General features: G+C 51.0%; 8 protein-coding genes across 8 annotated transcripts; 6 read left to right on the top strand and 2 right to left on the bottom strand.

Annotated features, from left to right (window-relative positions):
- Positions 1-137: 137 nt before the first annotated feature.
- On the top strand, positions 138-1,133 carry P170DRAFT_447578 (DODA-type extradiol aromatic ring-opening family dioxygenase; the record flags this gene model as incomplete). The annotated part of the gene is made up of 3 exons (XM_024850893.1): positions 138-153; positions 223-353; positions 423-1,133. 3 exons carry the CDS (start codon positions 138-140, stop codon positions 1,131-1,133), a joined length of 858 nt encoding a protein of 285 aa, XP_024702949.1.
- A 469-nt stretch (positions 1,134-1,602) lies between these two features.
- P170DRAFT_447577 (uncharacterized protein) lies at positions 1,603-2,120 on the bottom strand (the record flags this gene model as incomplete). The annotated part of the gene is made up of 2 exons (XM_024850892.1): positions 1,603-1,680; positions 1,746-2,120. The coding sequence occupies 2 exons, from the start codon at positions 2,118-2,120 to the stop codon at positions 1,603-1,605; spliced, it is 453 nt and encodes a 150-aa protein (XP_024702948.1).
- A 302-nt stretch (positions 2,121-2,422) lies between these two features.
- P170DRAFT_447576 (alpha/beta-hydrolase) lies at positions 2,423-4,308 on the top strand (the record flags this gene model as incomplete). Its single annotated transcript, XM_024850891.1, has 3 exons — positions 2,423-2,603; positions 2,656-3,069; positions 3,128-4,308. The coding sequence occupies 3 exons, from the start codon at positions 2,423-2,425 to the stop codon at positions 4,306-4,308; spliced, it is 1,776 nt and encodes a 591-aa protein (XP_024702947.1).
- Positions 4,309-5,258: 950 nt separating this feature from the next.
- On the top strand, positions 5,259-6,962 carry P170DRAFT_447575 (MFS transporter; the record flags this gene model as incomplete). Its single annotated transcript, XM_024850890.1, has 5 exons — positions 5,259-5,371; positions 5,440-5,626; positions 5,688-6,487; positions 6,538-6,669; positions 6,749-6,962. The coding sequence occupies 5 exons, from the start codon at positions 5,259-5,261 to the stop codon at positions 6,960-6,962; spliced, it is 1,446 nt and encodes a 481-aa protein (XP_024702946.1).
- Positions 6,963-9,445: 2,483 nt separating this feature from the next.
- P170DRAFT_409866 (uncharacterized protein) lies at positions 9,446-12,052 on the top strand. Its single transcript, XM_024846817.1, has 5 exons — positions 9,446-10,365; positions 10,413-10,537; positions 10,589-10,714; positions 10,761-10,844; positions 10,898-12,052. Exons 1-5 carry the CDS (start codon positions 9,862-9,864, stop codon positions 11,868-11,870), a joined length of 1,812 nt encoding a protein of 603 aa, XP_024702945.1. The 5' UTR covers positions 9,446-9,861; the 3' UTR covers positions 11,871-12,052.
- Positions 12,053-14,672: 2,620 nt separating this feature from the next.
- P170DRAFT_447573 (uncharacterized protein) lies at positions 14,673-17,757 on the top strand (the record flags this gene model as incomplete). The annotated part of the gene is made up of 2 exons (XM_024850889.1): positions 14,673-16,412; positions 17,611-17,757. 2 exons carry the CDS (start codon positions 14,673-14,675, stop codon positions 17,755-17,757), a joined length of 1,887 nt encoding a protein of 628 aa, XP_024702944.1.
- Positions 17,758-19,546: 1,789 nt separating this feature from the next.
- On the top strand, positions 19,547-20,925 carry P170DRAFT_409859 (SDR family oxidoreductase). The gene is made up of 3 exons (XM_024846816.1): positions 19,547-20,126; positions 20,214-20,504; positions 20,569-20,925. The coding sequence occupies exons 1-3, from the start codon at positions 19,614-19,616 to the stop codon at positions 20,632-20,634; spliced, it is 870 nt and encodes a 289-aa protein (XP_024702943.1). The 5' UTR covers positions 19,547-19,613; the 3' UTR covers positions 20,635-20,925.
- A 15-nt stretch (positions 20,926-20,940) lies between these two features.
- P170DRAFT_510439 (MFS general substrate transporter) lies at positions 20,941-22,612 on the bottom strand (the record flags this gene model as incomplete). Its single annotated transcript, XM_024854780.1, has 1 exon — positions 20,941-22,612. The coding sequence occupies exon 1, from the start codon at positions 22,594-22,596 to the stop codon at positions 20,941-20,943; it is 1,656 nt and encodes a 551-aa protein (XP_024702942.1). The 5' UTR covers positions 22,597-22,612.
- Positions 22,613-22,742: the final 130 nt, after the last annotated feature.

Here is a 22,742-nt window from a genome sequence, read left to right as displayed (position 1 = left end):
TAGCAGTTAACTGATGGCATAGCTATTGCCTTGTTGGATAACTAACCCTTGGATATCATATGCCCTGTGTCGGGGAAGATTTCTTTCCTGTGCCGGTAACAACCCCCCCCCCCCCCCCCCCTGGCTATCCAACGACAATGGAATCCCAAGGAAGTATGGCCGTGAGAGTCAAAGCCTGCATGTTCTTTATCTGAACCTTGAGCCCTAACTCATGCATCCTAGAACCAACTCCGGTGTTTTTGTTTGCACATGGCTCGACCATGATGCTGGGCGAGGAATCGGAGCCTGCGAGAATATGGGAGGAGGTGGGAAACGAAGCCCTCCGACGAGGAATTAAGAGAGTCGTCATGATGGTTATAACCCCCCTTCTTTGCATCAGACATACCTCCTATCGACTTCTACTGACCTGTCCACTTCCCCAGGGTGCCCACTGGGAAACTCTAGGAGACGCAGTCGAGGTCAGCATGAACCCTGACCCGAAGAAGCTCCCAATGGGTGGTGTTCGAAATGAACGCTACCTACCGTATAAGCTGGCCCCGGACTTGGATGGAGGGCAACGCGTATTGCATATGCTCCAGGCCGCGGGTTTTAACGCTCGAGCGGCGCCTCGATTCGATTGGATCCACGATACATTTCTAATCGTCATCCGGATGTTCCCCAATTGCGTGCCCCTGCCAACAACTCTCGTGTCGATGAACGCTCGCTACGATCCACACTTCCACGTCAAGATGGGTGCTGCCCTCCGTCCACTGCGGTACGAGGATACGTTGATCATCGGTAGTGGGGGGTCGGTGCATAATCTTTATCGTAACCACTGGGAGCATATGTTCCGGTTTAGTGATAACTTTGCGCAGCCGGTCGCTCCCGCGCCATGGGCATTGCAGTTCCGCCAGGCGGTTGAGGATGCTATCTTGCGGAATCGAGGTCCTGAGGTCCGTCGTGCGCTGTCTCGATTGATGAAACATCCGCGCTTCCGCGAAGCTCATGGCACCGATGACCACTGGATGGCATCCTTGTTCGTGGCTGGGGCGGCGGGAGCATTGGAAGACAAGGGTCCGAATACCATGATGGGAGAGTGCTGGGAACTGGTCAACATGTGTAACACGCAGTACCAGTTGGGATCATGGGACTAGGGGGCTGTTGGGAATTATGTCAACCTTTCTGTCGCGACAGTATGAATATAACTTGTCTCTACTTTCGAGCAACAGAGCCAGGGTTTGAGAGATGCTCATGAGAAATTTGTATTCATTGAATTGTACACAAAGAAAGGTTTATGGTTGAGAGACGTTTGTAATTTCATCCAAGTACTTGAGCATCATCTCCGTACATTAAATTACTGATTGGAGAACACCAAGCACAAGGAATCCATTGTCCATGGCCCTTGCTCGTCTCGATAAGAGAGTGAAAATACTGCGAATATGGAGATACAGTGGCGAGGTAGAATGTTTGGTTCATAATAAAAGGTTTGTCAGGGAATACGGGCGGCCATAAGAGAAAACAAAGTATAATTCGTCTTAAGACACCGAGTTGAATGGAGAAAAAACAATAGGCATTAGAAATGTAACCACCCCCCATACACCAGTTCGAATATTATTCTCCTGATCACCATTCACCGCCCACTTTCCCAATCCCATACTCAGTGACTCTCCCTGCCGTGACTCTCCACATTGACGACCAGTTCTGCCCAAATGGATTATATTAGTTCAAGTGTCCGAGGGATATACAAGCAGAGAGATGGTTCTTACTGCGATGAGTGAACAACCACCGATCATGAATATCCCTACAGCCGTGAACAATGGACCTTGTTGACGCTGTTCGCGGTCCAGATAGCGATTGACGGGACGATATTTCGGGACTGCACGATGTTGGGTTTCCCACCATAGGGGGTTCGAAACCAGGTACGGTACCAGAGGGTGCGGTGCTAACGTAGGATCAAATCCAGCCGGTTGAGCCTCGCGGCGTACACCCGCAACTGTCAACGTTCGAGGCTCGGATACTGAATCTTTGGCGTCTGCCTCAGGAGATCGGTGGATGTCGTAATCAGCAATCAAGTCGAAGGCCGTTTGGTTGGGTTCTGGCTCTTGTTTCTGGGCAGTGGATGTTGCCAATGATGTCGCCATGTCTGCTGCTGGGGACGGTTTGGTTTACCGGCTCAACGGATATGTTATTCTGTACTATTGAAGATATGGAGAAATATGATGTAGCAATAGCCTAGCCTTGTCCTCTGTTTCACCCCCGCAAAAGTAGTTGTCGGGTGAGTGGTGGAGACCCGAGGGAGCCGAAGGAGGGTAAAGCCAAGCCCGAGGAGGGGTTTACCACCAACTATATGTAAATAGTTTGACTGGGATCTTTCACCGCTAGTCTATTCTCTTGAGTGTACTTGTTACTGCACCTGATCAATCGACGTCTCTGTTCCTTCATGATGGCAGAAAATAGGTTTCTTGATGTGGAACGGGAAAAGTTTCCCTACATTTTCATGAAGAATGTGGACATCCCTCTCAAGACCTATGAGAAGGGTCTTCTAAGGTCCAACGTGTATCTCCCTAAAGATGCCAAGCCCTACGGTTCCAACGTATATCCGGTCATTGTGACCTATGGTCCCTGTGAGTGCGCGATCCTGATTGCTTCGATTGTGTCGAGTCCTAACGGAACCAGACGGAAAGGATGTGCCCTACGAAAGCTTCTTCAAGAAAAGCTGGGACCAAGTCAACCCGGAGATGAAGTCCGCTCATTCCTCCTGGGAAACCCCCGACCCAGGCTTCTGGACTCGTCAAGGTTACATTGTGGTCCGCACGGACGAGCGCGGTGCCGGTCAGAGCCCGGGCCAGCTTGATACGATGTCTCGGGGAACCAGCGAGGCATTCTTCGACGTGGTGGAATGGTGTGCGGAGCAGCAATGGTCATCTGGCCGTGTTGGACTGCTGGGAATTAGCTATTATGCTGGAACACAATGGAGGGTTGCTGCCCGTAAACCGAAAGGCCTTGCCGCCATCATTCCCTGGGAAGGCATGAGCGACTATTACCGGGATCGCGTTCGCCACGGAGGCATTCTATCCGATCGATTCATTGGTGAGTCCCATTTCATTCTATACCCGCCATACAGGAGGCAATATCCCTGACTTTGCAGACTTCTGGTGGCACAATGGCGTACAGCCCAACCAGTACGGTATGCCTGGTCGTGCGGCGCGCAAGTGGGGAGACGACACGTTGGAGGGTGATCTGACAGAGGAAGAGTTGGTGAAGAACCGGCGAAACCAGACACTCGACACGGCTGAGCACCGATTCATGGATGAAGATTACTACCAGAGTCGCACCTTTGACCTCGCCAACATTGAAGTGCCACTACTGAGTGTAGCCAATTGGGGAGGCATCCTCTTGCATTTGCGCGGCAATGTCATCGGCTGGACGCAGGCTTCTTCTTCTTACAAGTTTCTGCGTTTCATTGTTGGCCGCCATGACCTTCCCTTCTACTATCCGCACTCGGCCAAATTGCAGAAGTCCTTCCTCGACGCATTCCTCAAGAATGAAGACTATGATGGGTGGAAGTCCGGCCAACAACCTCGAGTGGAGTTGTGCTTACGCAAGGGCGACTGTGGCGTTGACGATCCAGAGCGTGAACTGAAGTTCCCATCGCGAGCTGAAGCCGACTGGCCTATTCCTGATACCCAGTATACGAAGTTTTATCTCACTCCGGAAAGCACGCTGTGGCCTGTGCCCTCATCTACCACCGCGACTCGGAGTTATGATGCCATGAACGGGGAACCCATCACCTTCCAATACAAAACCCCAACCCCCTTGGAGATCACCGGGCACATTGTTGCCCATCTCACCGTCTCAGCCTCGCGCAAGGAAGCCAACGCCCCGGCTCCCTCAGACATCGACGTGTTCGTCACCATTCGCAAACTGGATGCCCATGGCCGCGAGATCTTCTACACCGGCACCATGGGCGATCCCGTTCCGGTGGTTAAGGGATGGCTGCGTGCCTCCCTCAGGAAGGTCAACACCGAGAGCACCTTCCATTGGCCGTACCTCCCCTATCGTGATTACTTCTTGACCGATGTCCTGCCCGTGGTTGAGAACGAGAAGTACGAGCTGGACGTGGAGGTCTGGCCTACGAACACATTCCTGGAGCCAAACGAGTCACTCGTTCTCGAGATTGCGGGTCATGATACTCAGGGCGTGGGCAGGTTCTCGCACGAGCATCCTGATGATCGCGCGTCCCAGATCTTTGACGGGATCAACAATGTGGAGGTCGGAAAAGAGGCGAGTTGGCTTCTACTCCCTGTCATTCCTTCCCGGAATCTCTAGGATTATAAAGGGCATTGGAGAAGCGTAGATAGGGGTGGATTTTGGCGGCTTTCTTTGCTATGTTATCTGAATAACATTCAAGAAGAATAAAGTGCACATTTGACCGCCAATAGGAAACATTAAGATTTTTTACACCTGTGTAGTTGTCATCAACCTTCTGCCCAGCACGATAGAGTAGACATCGAACTGCCAAGCGTCAGAATCAGATCATCGAGCGCCACGTCACTCCACGTATAGTAGTTACGTAACCATAATTATTAGAAGGAGATGTTTGATCGGAGGAGAAGAACTAGTTTTTTAGCAGTTAGTGTAGTCAGCTGCCCCTCCTGAACTCGCTACCCAATACATGCATGCCGAGAAATGCCGAAGCTCGCTCGATGGCGTGGAGCCGAACCGGCGAAATCAAGCGGCCAGCTGCCGTGGAGAATGCCAAAGATACCTGGGATCTGCAACTGTGCCGTCAAGTGTGGTTTCTAATCTACCTCCTGGTCATCGTGGAGCCGGGCCGGCTTTCCCACGGAGTCCGACTCACATCAACAATGTATGAAGTGAGGTTTATCGGAGCCTAAGAGGTCAACGCGTCTACTACATTTTCCCGGTTACTCATGAGTGCCGGCAGGAGTAGGTCGGTTTCTAGAATCCCTTCGTCTCAACCGATTTGAGTACCAGTTGCACAGAAGGGTAATATATGCGTTCAATATTGGTGCGTCAATCGAGCACGGTTTCATTTCCGGTGCCGACTTCCCGATTACACCATTCCATAAAGCTTCGTTCTAAGTTTACGCCTTTTCTCTGGAACTTCCTGGGGTTGTTGGAAAACAATTGAGAAGGTTACAAGCGATTCTGAAAAAATTTTGGTCAACCTTATCATGGAAAGGACTACCAATGATGGGCCACCTACCATGACGTGCAACACCAGTGATAAGGGCCAACCGAGTTTTACTCTCACTATGGGTGCAGGAAAACCCATGCCCCCAGTCGTGCCAGACCTTGTGGCATATGTGGTCGAGTTAGAAGGTTCGAACGACCCAATGCACCCCCACAATTGGGCTATGAGAGCAAGGTGCTTCCTGAAGATCCCCTTCCATTTTTGTCCACAGAGTTCGGCATGCTGACAAGGTTCTCGTCAAGAGTGCTATATACCGCGCTACTCACATTCTGCGCCCTCACAACTTCGTATACAAGCGCTGTTTTCGCGACAACTACCCAGTCAGTCATGAAGGAGTTCGATTTTGGCCATGAAGTAGCATCTTTGGGCACTTCGCTATTTGTGTTGGGATTCGCGGCTGGCCCTATCATTTGGGCTCCCGCATCTGAGGTATATTACTCATTTCCAGCGCATTCGTTCATTTGAGCACTCTGACACCTCTCCATGGTAGCTAACCGGCCGGCGATGGCCGTTGACCATTGGAACTTTGGGATTCAGCATATTCACGATCGCCGATGCAACATGTAAAGATACACAGACATTGATGCTTGGGCGCTTCTTCGCTGGCTTATTTGCCGCCAGTCCTATTACCTTGGTCCCTGCCTGTCTCTCGGATCTGTTTAACGCTACCCACCGTGGGGCAGCAATTGCTCTGTACACATTGGCCATGTTCACTGGACCCTACACTGCCCCGTTCATTGGAGGCTACACTGTGACCAGCTATCTTGGTTGGCGTTGGGCCTTGTACACCCCGGCGATCGTCGGATTCTTTAATACCCTCATGCTGGTGTGTTTCGCCCGCGAGAGCTATGCTCCTATGGTCCTGGTAGAGAAAGCAAGGCTGCTGCGTCGGCAGACGGGTAACTGGGCCATCCATGCCACTCATGAGAGACTCGAGATTACCATCCATGACTTGATCACAAAGACAATCGCACGTCCTTTCCACCTACTGTTCACGGAGCCTCTGGCCTTCCTGGTGACTATTTACATGTCCTTCATCTATGGGTTGGCATACGGATTGCTACAGGCTTACCCCATTGTCTTTCAGCAGATCCATGGAATGCAAGGTGGAAACAGCGGACTTCCCTTTATCGGGTTGATCATCGGCCAAATGATTGCCACGGGCGTCATTATGCTTCTCCAGCGCTCCTATGTGGCTAAGCTGAAGGCAAACAATTATGTTCCTGTTCCGGAATGGCGCCTTCCCCCCTGTATCGCCGGGGGCATTGCCTTCTCCGCGGGCCTTTTTTGGTATGTTTCCTCTTGAGACTTCATCTCTCTCCTATACTAATTATATTCAGGTTCGGGTGGACGGGCTATACTTCCTCCATCCACTGGATGGCACCCACGGCTGCCAGCGTCTTCATCGGCTTCGGCATCATCTCGATCTTCATGCAATGCTTCAACTATCTTCTCGACTGCTACCTTCAATTGTACAAACCCCATCACATGATTGGTTTTCCGATTCGCATTCGTGCCCTTTTGTTCTGAACCACTGACCTAGTTCTTTAGTGCCGCAGCCGCTTTTGCGGCCAATACCATCATGCGCTCGCTAGTTGGGGCAGCATTCCCGCTCTTTTCCACACAGCTATTCAATTCTTTGGGCGTTCAGTGGGCGGGCACTCTACTTGGTTGCATCGCTGCTTTGCTGGTGCCAATCCCTTTCGCGTTTTTATATTGGGGCCCTACGCTTCGTCAGCGGAGTCGAATGGCACCGGCTAACTAACGTGGGAAAGTCGAGGATGGTTATATAGGCGCTGGGGTACTTGAAAACCGAACTATAGATCCATTTGTGTGATTCCGTTTTTTGTTTTCGATTTCTGGTTCTTCGATGGACTATTTAAGGAGACGTAGTAGTACATTCCTTAAATATATAGCAGCTCACCGGTTTTCAAGTTGCAATGCTAAACTAAAAGCTGTGTTCCTTCTTAACTACCGCAGTTGACTGAATTCTAGTAATTTCACGGAACCAAGAAGGATTAATCTAAAACAATAGATCCGATAGGGGAATAATGAATTGACTTGCGATAGCCTCATGACTTGGTTCGTCAGTGACTGGCTAGAAGAAAAAGATGATTCCGGGCATACACTCTCTACACCTGCGTCACTAAGTGTGGAAAGCGCTGAAACCATCCAGGATTGAAGAGAAACTGCTACTTTGAAGCCCGGCTTGCAGTTGATTAGTCAGGAGGGTAGACAGTGATATTCGTGTCAACAAACAGATGAATACATGTCACCTTCTATACGTTCTGCTACTTGCCGAGATCAAATATATAAGTGCAATCACAAGAGGATTGGTTGTCCCCGTCTACTCAGCTGGTTTTTGACGCTGCCCAATTGATTGAAGGCCTTTGTGTGATGATACAGACGCTTCAAGGTTCTTTGTCTGTTAGTAAAGCTGTGAGTGAGCTCATGGGATGATCGTCGATGCCGAACAGGAAAATCACATACTGGATACTTGGGGTTTTGGTTGTTTTTTTATCATTTTATTTGCAACGATGAATGGCACTAGTGGTATGTCCTGTATATTATGAGTCTGCAGACTTGTACAAGTCATGGTGAAGGATCCTGAGAAGACTGTGTATGGCAATCAGCGTGTTATATCGATAAAATAAAATATATGACATTAGACGAAGATTTTTAGGCTGTGAGAGCTTTTTATTTTATTTACCGAATCTATTAAATCCACCAGACCACGTATACTATTCAGCCTGAATATTCAAAAAACCACCAAAGAAATAGAGCACAGTCTTCCTGGTGTTATATTTTCTTATGCTAAATACTGTTGACCTGGTAGAAAGCCTGATTTATTTATTCCGACGGAAGAATGGAAGAACCGGCGGTGGAACGTGGCAGAATGGGGACTTGGAATGTTCATTTCTTCCTCTTCTTTTCCGTATCGAACAACTTACACCGAGCGCATTGATTCCATCGATTTCTTGGATTCCTTTGATCATCTTCATCCGTAAGGCTGACAGAGAGTCTACGGAGTGCTGCGAGAGTGTCGATATCGCTATATCAGCTGTTCTATCAAGCCGGCCTGCCCCAGTTACTCCAGCTCTACCACCGGCCCATCCATAAACTTAATCCGGCTCCATCTTTCAGTCTTCCACTAACTTTACTTTATTGCTCTGGCGCCCGTCCAAAGCCAATTTAACTGCTTTTTGAGTTTTTCACCCCCTCCAGCATGAATTGCCCTGATTTTGCGGGGATTCAAGAATGGGCTTTCTTCTCAAGCCATCGGCGCCCATTCTCGTGCCTGGCCTGGCCCAGACCCCGGTCGCACCATCTCACTTAGCATCCGACGATCGATCCCTATCTCGTCGAAGGGTCGATAATATCGCCCGGGTGGGTAAGCCGTCTGCGGGCACGCTGGAAGTGAGCCCAGCTAGCCATTCCCATTTCCTGGGTCTGCCTCGCCGCCATTGCCAATAGTCCCAAGGCTATCGGTCGCACGGTTTGGGTGTCATGGCTTGCATCGCATTTCTTTGTTGTAATTGTTCTTACTGCGGCGGGACCTGAATCCGCATTGATCTCACCCATAGCGCCACATAGGGCCACAAAGAATTGAACTGTCCCGGTACCGTACCACCCGGCTGGTGTGCAAATAGATTGGAAACGCTCCCTGCCGTTTGGACGTTGGAGTCGGAGAATTTGATGCAGGTGCTGCGCTGGTGGCTGATGGCTGATGGACTCCCTCGGTCGGATTCACGTGTTAGGCCTGCTCGCGATGCCCGGTCGCATCGTTCGTGCAGCTGTCTTGCCGATGGCAGCTGGCAGATGGCATGTGTCAGAGGCAGAGTCTAGGTCCTGCATGCGAGATGAGCGATTATTTCGATTCAGATTAATTTTGCGACTGGAGATTTCTCGGAAATTGCCCTAATTACACATGCGGCCCTCGCTAACACAGCAGGGAGCGACTCATGTGTCCCTGAAAATGGCAATGATGAAAGACAAAAGCTCAGATCAGGGGCAAGACGGACACGCAAGATTCAGCCCGCCATGGCTCGCGTGGTTCCCGATACCCTGGAAGCGTCGTCGCCATACCACTTGGTGATCCGTTCTTTGTCTTCACAATGGGCGACCAAAAAAGGACCACATCCTGGCATGATGTTTCCTACTGCGACCCGAAGATCACAGCCCGTGGCATCAGCACCAAGGTTTGCTAGCACGGTCCACCTTACCACGTTCAGGCCGCCGATCCCTGATCATGAATCGATAGTTTGAGATGATCGAGATTACTTGCCGAGAGATATTTCTAATTCCCAGCCCACTTGACTCGCTTGGGTATGGCCGACCCACCCTCAGACGGGCCTACACACCAACTATGCGGGTTTATCCTTCATCCAGATCTACATGGGAAATTGCTACCTGTGCCTGCCCGGCATTTTTGCGCTCGTTGGTATTAAGTGGGCTTGTCGCCCTAAACCGCCGCCGTCTGGCTGTCAACTTGTCTTTCTTTCGATTTTTTCGTTCCTTTTTTTTGGGCCGGTATTCCTTTTCTTAAATGGCCCGGGGTCGTCCTTCCCTCCGTTAACCTGGAAACGTTTTTTCTGAGTAGTTTTCCAACTTAAACCACTTTCCTTCACGCCTGTCTGCTAGGTGACACAAAAAGCAGGGTCATCATGGGGTCCGAACTCGGCATCACCCCCGACTCCAAGCCCCAGGCCGTTTACAGCCCCGTCAGTATCTGGTGGGCTGTATGGGCTGGCGTCTGGACTATCGCCGTCTCGTTAGGGATGGCCTATCTCATTGTGAACCGCCACTCGCCCGTCCTCCGAATCCGAGGCATCGCTCTGTCATTATCCGCTATCGTCTTGCTGCATCTTTATTTTGCGTCCGTCCAGTTTGGCGTCATGGTCGGGCCTTTGATGCCCGGGGATGTCCAGTTCTGGATCATGGGCACTTACCTTCCTTGCGGGATTGCACTTTTTCACGCGTCGAACACCCGCTTCTTGCATGTGGCTAAGCTTCAGAAGAAGTATGCCAGTCATGATAGTCGCGCGAGTGTTGATTCTCCTCCGCAGTTGGAGAAGGGGAAAGGAAAACAAGGATTGTTGGGGAAATTTTTCAGTCTGGACTATACAATCCGGATTATGATTGTTGTTGGTATCATGATGCTCACGCAGGTTAGTGGCTCGTTGAGTGGTTCTTGGGCTGGTCTAACACCATTTAGATATTCCTTCTCATCCTCATGTGGCTCATTTCTCGCAAATTCCATTCCTCTTGGGGCATTCCCGGCACTGAGGTTACCGGCACCCCGATGGAGCAGACAACGGAGCAGGGTCGCGGCTGGGAGTGGTAAGATCTGGAAATGACAGTTTCATCTGGCGACTGTGCTAATTTACTTAGGTGGCCGAGTGTGCTTTGGCAGTTCATTTGGGCTTGGATTGTCGCCCCGTACATTCTGTGGAAGTCTCGCAACATCCACGACACTCAGGGCTGGCGTGTCCAGACAATCGGATGCTGCTTGGCGAGGTGAGCACGATCCTGACTATAATCGAATTTTGCCTAACGTGTTTAGTCTCCACGCGACGCCCATGTGGCTGATCGCTCTCTACGTCGATGGCATGGCCCCGGTCAACGCGGTCTGGATCCCTCCGCAATGGTAAGCATAGCAAGATGGCAAGCAATCAACGCAAAACCCACTAACATCCACAGGATCTGCCTGTCTATCATCTTCATCGAAATATTCACCGTCTTCCTCCCCTGCTGGGAAGTCCTGCGCCACCAATCCCTGCGCAAAGAAACCCTCGACGCCATCGCCCAATGGGAAGCCAAAACCAAAGGCTCCGGCTCCGAGGCCAAATCAATCAGCTCCATCTCCACCGTCGTCGACTCGATGATGTCCGGCTGGAAGTCCGCCCACGGCTCCGTCTCCACGACCACCAGTAACCGCGACAGCATCCTAACCATGGGCGCGCTCGAGTACGTCCTCCAGCGCAACCCCGCCCCGCTGCAACAATTCTCTGCCCTGCACGACTTCTCCGGCGAGAACATCGCCTTCCTCACCAGCGTCGCCGAATGGAAAGGCTCCCTCCCGCGCCCCTCCCCCCCGGCCTCCACCAAAAACGCCACCATCGACTTCCTCTCCCCCGTCGACTCCTCGGCCCACGATAAGGACCGTGAACTCGTCCGCGAACGATTCAACCGCGCCCTGCACATCTATGCGAAATTCATCAGCGTCGCCCACGCCGAGTTCCCCGTCAACATCTCCTCGCAGGACCTGCGCCAGCTCGACGCCATCTTCGCCCGCCCCGCAGGCATCATGTACGGCGAGGAGCCGTCAAAGGTCGACCCTGCCACGCCGTTCGGCCCGCCCCCTGGCTTCGGGTCCTTCGAGCCCCCGCCGTCCCCGACGGCCACCGAGTCCTCGCAGAAAGCCTTCCGGTGCTCGGTCTCCATCATCGGCGACCGCGTCCAGTACTGGGGCGAGGTGCCGGAGGAGTTCGATGGGAATGTCTTTGACGCCGCGGAGAAGAGCATCAAGTATCTGGTTCTGACGAACACGTGGCCGAAGTTCATTAAGAGTCGGCGCGCGTCGAGCGAGACAGTCAGGTCTGGGGATGCGGATGTGGAGTTGGGCGAGATGAGAGCTGATGCCGGGCCGGGCAGGGACACGCCCGGCTTGTAACTGCTGGGCTTCGGCCCTGGCAGTGATGGTCTACACGCTCCTTCATGTATAGGTTTTCTTAATTGTCTGGCTGATCGGATCCGACCGGAACGGTTTCTTAATGTGCTTGGATGGCTACCTGTTTTTATTATTGTATATACCCTATGATGTATTAAGATAATGTCTTATTTACTGTTCTCGAGACGAGAGAATGAGAATTGAATCATTTTATCATTAACTGTTTTGGTTTAAAAATGTATTCACCATATCGCCCTTAGTAAGCAAATCTTTGGATACATGAAGTCTGCCAAGTATTTTGCTGTTTGTGTGAGAATTATGCAGTATGATCGGTAATCTTTGCATGGATTAATTTAATTCAATTAGTTGAAAGGAGAGGCATTGCACAAAGGTCTATTTACATAAAGAAATAGCTTTATTAGAATATTTTACTTTCCGCAGTATCTCTTTGTAATCAACCAGGCACAGTAACATCCTTGGACAGCCAGCGATAGCGAGAACAGAGAAGAACGGAAAAAGTGCAACGAGGAACTTGCAGCATAGTGGAGAGCATTCTAGCTCCTGGGATTGCCGACACTCGGGTATGTATCACCGCCTCCATTGACAGTGGAAAGCACAGTCCCGCCGTAGTTTGCCTCTTCATACAGACACAGCTTGGATAATCTGCCACCGTTGAATCGAGTGCAGCCCATCAAGTAATGTCGCGGGGTGCCTCAGATGTTCCGACAGCGGGGTTAGATTGATATAAGATTAATATGCATTATGTCTACCAAAGATCAAGCGTAGAGGCAGAAAAGACAGTATATTGGGTATTTCCAAAGACAAGAAACCCCAAATAGATATACAGGACAGAAGAAAAACGCAAGGAGGCTTTCGTTCTTGGATCAACATAGTGTAATTTGCTCACCACCACGATATCTGTTCATATTCACCTGTTGCACTGGTAATGGCTATCTCATTGAGTAGTTTCTTGACGACCATTTTGTGCTCGATGTAGTTTCTCAACAACCTTTCCGTGCCCCTTCTTCTCTGCCACTAACAGCACTGAGGAGGTAGATTGAGAGAGGCATTTTGACATATTTAGTAAGTTGATAGACAAGCGTTGATGGCTGGTTGGTCAATAGGGTTGATCGACGAAGAGAAGATAATGCGGATGATATCTTGTTATTCTTAAGGCAAGGCTGGTGCAGCAGAGCCTCACATGATTTGATTACCATGTGACGTGTCTTGCAAAAGAAAATATAGGAGAAGGACTCGTGACACAAGCTGACACACATCCCTGTACATGACCAATTATCTTGAGTGATTGTCGTTAGTCACATTAGGGTGGCTAAAAGCAAACACTAAAACCCGCCGACACATGCCCCGACGATCTGGTGGCTGGACCACCCCCCTCTTTGACGGTCCCCGGACTTCATCAACCAGGCACCTAGCCCGCTCAGGAGCTACTGCCTCGACACCGACATCGCAGCTCGGCCATAAGTAGGGCGTAGGCTTGCGGACGACAGGGCCCACCGGCACCAGTACCAGCAGGAATTGCTTTCTAGGACCCTGCCTGGAGTGCGGGGAGGAAACGCGTTAAGCGTGGATATTAAATGAATGGCTTGTCTTCATGTATAATAGGAAACTTTCTTAGCTTAGCGCGTGAGGCGATAGGATATCGCCGACCGCACGGACGCTAATCAATATCAATCAATGATTCAACCATTAGGGTGGCTGAGACCACTCTGTCGGCCTATAGAATAGCTCATAGCTCCCAACAGACAAGGCTTTGATCTAGCTTTAGTCTCGTTGAAGTGGAAACAGTTTCCATAGGTCTATTTAGGCGGCGGGGCATGCTTTCGACAAGCGAACGCATATGTAGCGGGTGTGAATTTGGTCGGGAAGGCTAGGTGATTTGTATTCATCAGTATCATTAGATAGTGTCAGGTTAGCTAATGGCGATAGTAAGCTGTGTGGAGGGCTGTATTATTTTCAAGTCTTGGACCTAGCTTTGATTATCTGAAGGCTTCAAGCCATAAATATTAATTGCATGACATCGATTTCAAAGACGCGGGAGCCCTGAAAGCTTCGAATAACATCCCCGGTATTTGCTACATTGGGAATTTCTTCTCCTGGTCAGAATACAGGAAGTGCTTTCTTTCTCCAAGGGTAATCCTGGAATGGTAGTCTTCTGTAGCCTAATTTAGCACGTTGTCTTCCGTATAAGGAGAGATCAGCAGTCAGTCAATGTAACCGAAGTTCGTATCGCACTTACTAGTCTGCGCGGCATTCTAAGCCACTGGCAAGGATGGGACTCTGAAATTCTGGATGCGTGCTACGCCAACTAAGCCTTTGCTTTTTTCAGTTTATCAATATTAGCTACTAGAAGTAATTTCTCATGTAAGACAAACTTTATGGCCTGCATATGCAGTACGACATTAGGAGCTTAGTGCGAGGGCAGTGCACTTTGTTACATTGAGTCAATTTGGTCTTTGTAGGGAGTCGCAATTTAGTTTATATCTGCTGAAGTCTGCTGCCAATAGCAGATTTGGCCATTCACCCCGAGAGATGCCTATTTATTATTTGGTTTGCATGAGAGATTTACACTATAAATTCACTACGCCACTTTAACCGCTTGCTTGAGGTACTTCTTTATTTCCCAGTCCTGCTTTGAAAACAGCCGAAATGCCATCTCCGCGGGATGGGATTGTTCCGGGCTTGCGCACAGAGCAATACCAGACAGGGCACGAGGAACGCGACGAGTCACCCTATTACTTCAATGAATCATCTTTTGGGGCACAAGAAAACAATGACAATAATCCAATGAGGCGATTCTACTGGCGCAGCCTTTGCCTTTGCCTCATTCCGCCGTTTGTCGCAGCCTACTTTCTCGTCATCTGGCTGGTATTCCTGCGCCGGAACTCCGAGACCTTGGCATATGGATCAATAAAGGAGTTTTGGATCTTTTACTCCTGGTTCATTATATCTGTTTTTGGCATTGGATGGTCAAAATATGGACTTGCTGGCGTGGAAGTGGCGATGATCCAAAGCGGTCATTTCATGGCCCCCGACAAGCCGACATTCAAAACACATAGCGGCTATAGCTGGAGTGGACCAGATGGCTGGCTGAAATCCCTTCGTGATCTAGTCCGAGGTCACCCAATCCATGCTCATCGCCTGTGGTATCTGCTGTCACTCATCAGCTTGCTCCCCTTTATCGCTTTTCCAATTTCCGGACTTTGCATGGAATTGTCCGATGGATACCTCTTCTCGGCTGCTCACCCCACGACAATCGGTTACAACTCGACAACCTTTAGCAGTAGACAGAACCTTCAGACTGTCAAACGGGGGAAGAGTCGTTGGGAAACAGGATCGTCGGATCGACTGCCTGGTATTGGGATCCTCTACACGCCTGATTATCTTTCGCGTGATCAGGTAAACGGTCTTGATGAGCTTCCGAATAGCTTCCCTGCGAATGGATCTGTTCCAGAGCTCTTTGTCGCACCGCAGGCTCAGGTCCCCATTGCAGGTCGTGTCTGGGGACTGCGTGTGGGATATAACTGCTCCGTGGTCGATAACGTATCACAGTTTACTATTGTCACGGATAAGAGGCGGATGTCGAACCAGAATGACGAGGCTGGGGGTCTTATATACGCCTATAACAGCAGTTCGAACGCAGAACTCAGCTCAAATCTCTTTGCTTACCTTGAGATGGGGATTAGCGACGCGTCTAACACGCTAGAATATGATGGGACAGAGCCAAACACCTTCAATCCTCGTGATATTTCCAAGACCGATATTCTCGAATTGATGATTTGGCAAGTGAGATGGTTAGTTGGCTATGAAGCTCAAACTTCAGAATTTATCTTTAACGATACAATCAACGAGCCAGTGGTGGGTGCAGCCCAACCTATCATCCGTCATTCCAACGGAACCTTCCAACCGAACTCGTCATTTTTCGATCCTAAGTTCAGCCAATTAAAAACCGAAGACTATGTGACCGATGTCCTACCGAGGGCCGTATCCCTCGCAGCCCCGATCGGCGTGCGTTGTACTCGGTTCTCAGCGCTCGGTTATGCAGACTTGGATGCAAAAGCCAGCACCTTCCACAACTTCACCATTGGTTATCCCTCCTTCAACCATAGTAGGCAAGAGGCCCTGGTCCAACGGTTTGGGTTTGTTGCCAACAAAATCCTCCTGCAGCAATATTCCAACATCTTCGATTCCATCAGCCTGCCGACTCGAACGACGTATTGGAACTCAGTGTTGTATCGCGGGTTCCTTCAGGCGCGGGAGCTACAGCAGTCGGTTATGTTGGCACACGCAATGGATGCTCTTCAGTTTATGTATGACGGCGTAACCAGTTTCGAGTACTCGAATCTTAATCCAGACCTGACTTCCTCCCGCCCCGGCAAGGTGCTTACCCCAGGAATTGTGCCTGCCATATGCCCGGCGATATTGTTTGTAGCATGGGCGATGGGATGTCTGACGCTCGGGTTGAGATATGGGTTTGTTCCACGGCGGTCGAATACATTGGACTTCGACAGTCTGCTCAGCTTTGGGGTGAACTTGACGGTTGCTGAGCTTCCAAGGAATGGTTTCTTGAAGGGATACAGAAGCCTCGAGACTTCTGCTAATGGGTCCGGAGATTCGGTTACTATGGCTAATTAGTGACTGGACATAGAAATAATCTTGCTTTGAATCACGGGTAGATCGACCAGTATCGGAACTCGTGACTGAACCCCTGGCTACCGATGTGCCAAATCTTTTGATGTTTTATTGAAATTCATTCCCAGCGATGTCTTGATGAACTATGATAGTAGAATCTAGAGTCTATCCCTTAGCATCCTAGACATCTATAGTCTTTAAGTCCAGAGTCTGCCAAGCTACGGTCGTGATCACGTTTTCTTCCCGATTCAGCAGTTTTGAAGCTTTACGTGCTCGCTGCCGCCCATTCGAACTCCATTCCGCCGGTTGATTACGAACTGGAGCGAGCTGATTAGGTAGGCGTAAGTTACGTGCGTGCGTCTATTGAGACTACGTATCTTTTGAAACAGCAGTGGCAGCAACTCGCCTTTTTCTTTTTCTTTCCTTTCGTCCTTTCTCCATTTATTTATATTTCTTTTATTAAGCGGGTTGCAGAATACAGAAATATGCCTGAACAAGCCCACGCGCCCGTGGGAAAGAAGAAGAAACTCCATGGATCTCACGCTTCGCTATCGTCGTTATCTGAATCATTGAAATCAAGTGTGCTCCGTATTTCATCAAGCATAGGAGAACACTCCCTTTATGGTGGATTATGTTCGGGATCGTAACTGACTAGCTCCCCCGACTAAGGCGAGGTTGCGATTATGGTCGGGGATTAGCTTGTGGAGCTAGCTCAATATCCCCAGTACTCCTACTTTGACTTTGCAAACTGATCACCGAAATAAGCGGTGGGTACTGATCATCGAGCGAATGCGCGCTACCAAGGAAGGTCTTCGGCTTCGGTTTCTTCTTCTCCTTCTCCGATATTCCCCCTTGACTCAGAGACGAAGAAGTTTGAGACCTCGATGCCGACGCCGACCACGAGGTAAGCCTGCTAAACGAGGCCTTCCAGCTTGAAACACGAGGCGTTTGCATCATGTGCTGGAAGAATCGGGGCACAGACGGGAGACAGCCTGCGATTATGCCGCCTGAAATCTCGGGGACGGTGCAGAGGCCTAGGAGGAAGAGCTGGTGGGCGGTGTTGTTGGTGGTGTTGTAGAGGCGGAGGCCGTAGAGGATTTTGAGGGCGGCGCCGGTGCAGGCTCTGGAGGCATCAAGACAAAGAATTAGTAGTGGTAAGGAGGTAGATAAGGTGAGGGGAGGTAGGGGCATACATAATACCAAACAAGAATACAATGGAAAGAGCCCTCTTCCGTCGTGACGACATTTGGAGTTTCCAGATCCGCAAGTGCGGAAGAACAAGGATGACCAGATCAGACAAGGTATTGATAATCCCTGCGACGACGAACTGTAACTCCGTGTTGAGGCATTTGCCGTCTGTGATCGTGACGTCCCAGGCCTTTGCGATCGGGCGACAGGAGAAGATCACGGTGAAGGTGAGGATGGTGTAGTAGATGAAATTCAGCAAAATAAAGCAGTGGCAGGTCCAGAAGAAGTAGTCTCGCGTTAGGCTGAAGACTTCCAGGAATTGCCGCAGGATGGAGAGTTTGATGAAGAAGATGCAGATGGAGTAGAGGATGAGGCCGATGTGGAACCACTATGGATGCAGGGATTAGTGGTGAGGTAGACTAGCATGGGTTTCGTCCTTACGTATAACATGGAGATAAGGTCCTTCAGTCGTAGGTTCCACTGGTCTATACCTGGGCCGATGTCTCCGACTTTCCAGGCTACTGGAAAGTAGGCGATGGATATGGCCTATAGATGCAGTATCAGCTCGACAATAGGATTGGACAGAGGAAGGAACGATATATACCCAAGCCAGAATCATCGCGTCTGGCACAGTATGTTAACGGCCTAGTTGATATATGTCAACGTGAAGACTCACAGTCAGATATGTTGAAGCGCCGAATAATAAAAGCCTTGGTGTAGATACGAATAACGAAACAGATGAACGCCAGACTCCAGCCGACCACGATCATCGACCGCCCGACGACCTGCAGATTGGGAGGATTAACAAAGTTGGGAATCACGCCCGGAGGAGGACGACCCGCTGGCCCTTCAAGAAGGGCTTCGCGCTGTTCAGGTGAGAGTGATGCCATTTCGTTGCTGACACGAAGAGGGCCGGTCGTGTCCGGAGAGAGTCCAAGAGACCGTCAAGGCGATATATAACAAGCCAGCTCCGGTCATGTTCAGAATTGCTAGCGACCGAAAGAATGTGCAAGGCTCTCTCAGGGGTAATGGCGGAAAGCTGACAAGGCTGAGGCCCAGCCAGGCCGTTTTGGAATGCTAGATTGAGCGAAGTACGGGGTACAGCCGACTGCTTGGAACATCATAGGCATCACGCAGCGAGGTGGTGGGCAACTCGGGCTGGATTGTGTTTCCAGTACGGAATTTGGGGCCAGGATGGGTGTTTGTCAGATAAAGCCAGAGCCCCGCATTTGGGGCGAAGCTGCATAGCGGACAGGGATGGATACAAGTATTTCTGCTTATTTGTCTGCAAATCTGTTGTCACTCCGGGGCAAATCTAACGGGCGGTTGCACTATCGGCTCTTAAATGTCGGCGCCACCATGAAGGAGGCTTCTAGTGACGGTAGAGACGGGAGGATCCGCTTCGAGGATCCGCTTTGGGTGGAGTTGTCATGCTCGTACTCCAGACCCAATTCCAGACTTACAGGCAAGTCCTCAGCCTCATGAGAGTCACGAGCGGGTTGCTGATCTGCAGATCCAAGACCAATCAGGCGGAATCTTACGCGATATTCTGTGCAACCTGCAGCAGCCAATGGTGATCTCCTTACATTATGCGGGGGATGCCAAATGCCAATGTTCCAGTGAAGGGGGGTGAGAATTTGTAACGACAGTGTCCTTGATCCGCAGCGCTAAATATAGTACAGTCGTGATAATTCAGAACCTCATATCCCTCGTAGGGAATGTGATAAGGCTGACAGGCGCTATCAAACGCAAACCAGTGGAGCTAAACCCATTCTAGACGTCTTTGTCTGCGTCTGCCGCGCGCGAGGTATTTTAACTCTCCACCCGACTCCTTCATCCTATCAACCTTTAACTTGTCCACCTCACCACCCGCAAACCCCGCCAGTGAAGAAACGCTACTATCAAACCATGGCGAAAACAATTCCCTTCGCACTCATCACCGGCTGCAGCAGCGGAATCGGAAAGGAGCTCGCCATCGCGTTCGCCGCCCGTGGTATCACTGTCCTCGCCACAGCTCGACGCGTCGAGTCCCTCAACGACCTGACCAGCAAATACAGCAACATTGAAGCCCTGTCGCTCGAGCTCGGCAATCCCAATGGCGACGCCGAGAGCATTGCCAAGCTGAAGGAGGCCGTGTCTAAGCGCACGGGCGGCAGGCTGGATTTTCTCGTCAATAACGCCGGCACCCATTATGCTTCGACGACGCTGGATGTGGAGATCAAGGAGGTCGAAACTCTCTTCCAGGTTAACGTTTTTGCTGTCATGCAGCTCTGTCAGACCTTCATGCCGCTCCTCCGCCGGTCGCCGCGCGGGCGCATCGTGCAGATCGGGAGCGTCACAAGGGACGTGCCGGTCGTTTGGCAAGGGGCTTATAACGCCTCCAAGGCTGCTCTTAGTCAATACTCTAAGACGCTTCGGTTGGTAAGTCTCCTCTCGTCTTGCACTGTTTATCTTCCACCCTTTATTTGCTGCCGCAGGGTCCATCCGGTCGGTGTTAACCGTATGCAGGAACTGAGACCCTTCGGCATCGAGGTCGTCGAGATCGTGACTGGCTTCGTGCGAAGCAATCTTCTTCACCACGGATTCTACGCACCAGAGACATCTCTCTATCTTCCCGTCAAAAAGACCATCGAGGACATCAAGTACCAAGGCAACGCGGATGGCATGCCGCCAGCTGCGTACGCCAGGGCGGTAGTCGAGCAGGTAACAAAGCCAGGGACTATTAGCTCTGAGATCTGGGAGGGTGGGATGGCGCGGTTGATTCGCTTCCTTGTGCTAGTTCTGCCGCTGACGATCCTGGTAAGTCGTTGGGTTTTATTTCATGCCTAAGTGGGAATCGTGACTGATTTTGTTGATTGTTCAGAATTTGATCTATTACCGGAAATTCAAGCTTAATCTGCTGGAGGGTCGTGGGAATGGGAGACGCTAGAGCGGTTTCAGAGCTGGGCAAGGACATAAGCTTGATCCCGGTTCGGTTCTTACCGGACCGGTAGTCTCGGCGTCGCTTTGGCTATGGGCCTAGAGAGGTGTATCTCTGATTGCAGATATGGAATTCATATTACAGCTGATGGTTAGACATGTCTGCCTTCTAATAATGGTTGGGCAGCATGTGCAGTCTTAGTCAACTCCTAGCCGCAAGTCGTACGGCTGGACTGAAGAGTCATACCTTTATTTTATTTCTTTTTTGATTACCCCATAAAAGCCATCTTAATCTATACTCACAAGGGGTCCAACATCACTGAACATGCTCCTTCTCCTCACTCTTCGGAATGCGTACAAACACCGCACAAATAACCGCGCCCAACAACGCCGCTGCCAAACTAAACCACCAGATCGCCCTCAACGCTTCCAGATCCAACGCATACCCTCCACTCTTCGTAACGTTCTCCCCGATGGTATCCCCTACTGCCGTGAACACCGCCGACGACAGATTCTGCATCGTAATTAACAAGCTCCCCGCCGCGCCCTGGAACGACCTGGGCACATTCGAGGTAATGAAGATCGATGCCGCCGCGAACGACATATCTGGACCAAAGGTCGCTAGAATGATCCCGGGGAAAGAAAGCGCCCAGTACGTTGTATTCGCCGTCTGGGGGAGGAAGAAGACGGGTCCCATGGTGAACGAAATCATGCTGGTGATGAGGATATAATGGCCCGGGAGGATATGGAGGGTTTTCGCGACGACCCACGTAGCGAGAGTCCCTGCGACTGCGATGGGGAGGAGATAGACCGCCGCCAGGATGGGTGGTTTGCTTTGGATGGTGAGGAAGAAGCGGACGGCGTAGAACATCCACGCGCCGACGAAGGCGCCGTAGCCGAGGAAGTAAGATACCATGAGGCCAATGAAGCCGGGGGTTCTCCAAACCCGGTTGTCGATCAGTGGGCGGGTGACCCATTGCTCGACGAAGTAGAATGCCACGAAGAAGAGTGCGCCCACGATCACTAGCGCGTAGGTGTATGGCGTCCAGTTCGTAGGGGCGCCTTGCGTCAGGCCGAAGATGAGCAGTCCGCAGCCACACGCGCAGACGGCTGCGCCGAGGAAATCGAAGTCCTTGATCGAGAGGAGTTGGTCGCTGCCTTGTTCGCGAGTCGATGGGGGAATGGACGGTACGACCCAATACGCTGCGGCTGCGCAAATAGCGCACAGGATAGCTGTGGACCCGAACACCCAGTGCAGATGGGCGCTGAAGGCCCCGCCCTGGAGGGCCCCGATCCCGAAACCCATGGGGATCATGGCGGACATCATCGCGAAGACTTTGTTCTTGCGCTGTCCCGGCTTGTACACGCGTCCGAGGATGCTCATGGCTGTGGACTCGAGAACCCCCACCGCGATGCCCTGCATGGCGCGGGCGAAGAAGTACAATACCATACGCGAGGGCTGGATGGAGAAGACACCGATCAAGTCCCAAATGGTGAGCCAGATGAAGGCCCCGACGGTTAGCCATTTAGGGTTCGTGAGGTCAGCTAGGGACCCTGAGATAACGACGGAGATGCCGTTGGCGAGGAGGAAGGAGCCGACGAGCCATGGCGACAGGGAACCGCTGATGCCGAGTGCTTCGACCAAAGTCACCTGGTTGACGAGGGTGTTGGAGAGGAGGATGGCGAAGAGCAGCTGGCCCATGGAGCAGACGATGATGAAGATGATTTCGGCGAAGAGGGTGGGCAGCTCGGGTGGTTTGGATTGGCTTTTGTGTGCGGTTGGAGGCTCTTCGGCCGGTGCAGGCTGAGTCTGCGCAGGTTGGCTTGCCTCATTGTGGCTTTTGAGAGCAAGTTGGGATTCATTGAGCGATATGATCTCCCCGTCGGAGCTAGCCGGGTTCTGACAGGGCTGAGGGACCGGAAGTTCGATACTCGGTCCAGCAAGAAACGGATGAATTATATTTGTGGTCATCCTGGTGAATACCGGCGGTAGGCACTCAATGAGAAATGTCAAGTTCCGACAGACAGAAGGCTGATATAGAATTCTGCAGAGTGACAGGTTCGAGAATCAAGTCGTGCAGATATACTCTCGTCTCCAAATCATCGATGTATCAGTCA

Source organism: Aspergillus steynii (assembly GCF_002849105.1).
Source record: "Aspergillus steynii IBT 23096 chromosome Unknown P170scaffold_5, whole genome shotgun sequence".
Lineage (NCBI taxonomy): Eukaryota > Fungi > Ascomycota > Eurotiomycetes > Eurotiales > Aspergillaceae > Aspergillus > Aspergillus steynii.
This window is presented reverse-complemented; position numbering and strand designations above follow the sequence as displayed.